Source organism: Oikopleura dioica, chromosome PAR (assembly GCF_907165135.1).
Source record: "Oikopleura dioica chromosome PAR, OKI2018_I68_1.0, whole genome shotgun sequence".
Lineage (NCBI taxonomy): Eukaryota > Metazoa > Chordata > Appendicularia > Copelata > Oikopleuridae > Oikopleura > Oikopleura dioica.
This window is the reverse complement of record NC_137293.1, coordinates 3,345,282-3,346,911: the sequence shown is the minus strand read 5'-3', so window position 1 is coordinate 3,346,911 and position 1,630 is coordinate 3,345,282. Positions and strand designations below refer to the sequence as shown.

Here is a 1,630-nt window from a genome sequence, read left to right as displayed (position 1 = left end):
CTAAAATTTTAATCATAGCTTTGAATGAATTTTATTAAAAATGCCAGTATTTTGCTGTTTAAAAACGGCTTGTTATTGATTAAAATCTAAGTTAAGTTTCTGCTTAATTTTCCAGTTATGTAAGAGTCTTCTTTTTCGGTCAATTTTTTCAGATACGAGCACGACTCGTTAATTTGAATCGAGGTAAACTTTGCTAAACTGTTCTTTTTGACTCTTCTTCATTTGCTTGACGAATAAAAAAGCAGGTCAAAAGCAACAGATCACCAGATAAAGTTATCAGAAGATGAAATTCTTCTTTCTTTTTTCAGGCATTTCTGCAGTCAGAATCAGCGAAAGCAGACTAGAAACATTTCAAGCAAGCTCAAGAGAGGAAGACTGCCCGTAAGTTCAACTAAACATCGCATCTTGATCAAAAATTAAAGAGACAATCTTCTCCAGGAAGAATGCATCGGAGAATGCCGGATGGATTTTACGAATTGCCGACTTTTATGCGAGACAGAGTACTGTCTCTCGATTTGCGATAGAGAATACAATGGTGAGAGACGATAAAATTAAGCCTGGTTAATAATAATTCGTTTGAAGACTGTTTGAATTCGTGCCCATGTGGAGAAAATTGCCCAGAAGGTTGTCGAAACTGTGATCATCCACTTTGTCCTGAAGAAGAACCAGTAAGTATCTTTGATTTTCGACCTTAAATTTTCCAAGATCCCTCCATTCATTATGGTCATGCTTTTCCGCGATTACGACTACTCCTACTACAACTACACTTATCCTTCCTACTAGTACTACGACGAGCCAAAACCATTCGTGGACCTGCACAACGCGTACATAATAGACGGCGTCGGCTCAAAAACCGTTCAAGCAACGATCGATGCTACGAAGGAGCAGTTCATGTGGGGCGTCAAATATGCACTGGTCAATGACATACTGTTTGTTTTTGGAGGAGAAGAAGCAGGAATGGACTTTAATCACCGAAGAATTGCTTATCTCGATGGCTGCAGTTTCGTGTTTCTAAAGTAGAGTTGACTTTCGAAATCCATTCTGCAAGTTCTGCTTTGACTTTGGCGGATGGGGATAAAGGTAGTAAAAATAATTTGGTCAGAAATTCGTATCTCATATTTTCAGCCCTGATTTGCTTTGAATACACGACTCAAAAAAAGACTTGCAATTATTTTGATGGAGAGCAAGTCACCATTGCACCGATGACTTCTTACGAGCACAAATACGCCGGCCTTGGTCTGTACAATGGGCAGCCAACGACTGTAGGAAGCTTTAATTGGAAAGCGCCGTCGTATGCGCATGTCGAAACATTAACTGAATCTGGATGGGTTTATCTCGGAGATCATCCAGCGTAATTCAAGACATCATGAAACCATGTGTTCGTAAAATATTTCTAGCGCCCTGTACGGCCATTCTCTTATGGGCTTGAGTGACGGAACAGTGCTTTCAATTGGCGGATATGATGCTATAAAAGAAACTGCTGTAACAGATATTTGGAGGCTCCAGAATGATGGTTGGACTTTGATTGGAAATCTTCGAAAGGTATACTCACGATCACAAAGAATTTTGAGTAAAATTCTAACCAGAAAGTGTGAAAGCATCTGCTCTCCAATCTGGTTCGTCCATTTTC

The 1,630-nt window shown here is 39.6% G+C and overlaps 1 protein-coding gene across 1 annotated transcript; it reads left to right on the top strand.

Moving 5' to 3' along the window:
• The first annotated feature begins 262 nt into the window (after nt 1-262).
• Nucleotides 263-1,074, top strand: LOC145704855 (uncharacterized). The gene is made up of 4 exons (XM_081782324.1): nt 263-381; nt 423-535; nt 583-668; nt 706-1,074. The coding sequence occupies exons 1-4, from the start codon at nt 284-286 to the stop codon at nt 781-783; spliced, it is 375 nt and encodes a 124-aa protein (XP_081638450.1). The 5' UTR covers nt 263-283; the 3' UTR covers nt 784-1,074.
• The last annotated feature ends 556 nt before the right edge of the window (nt 1,075-1,630 follow it).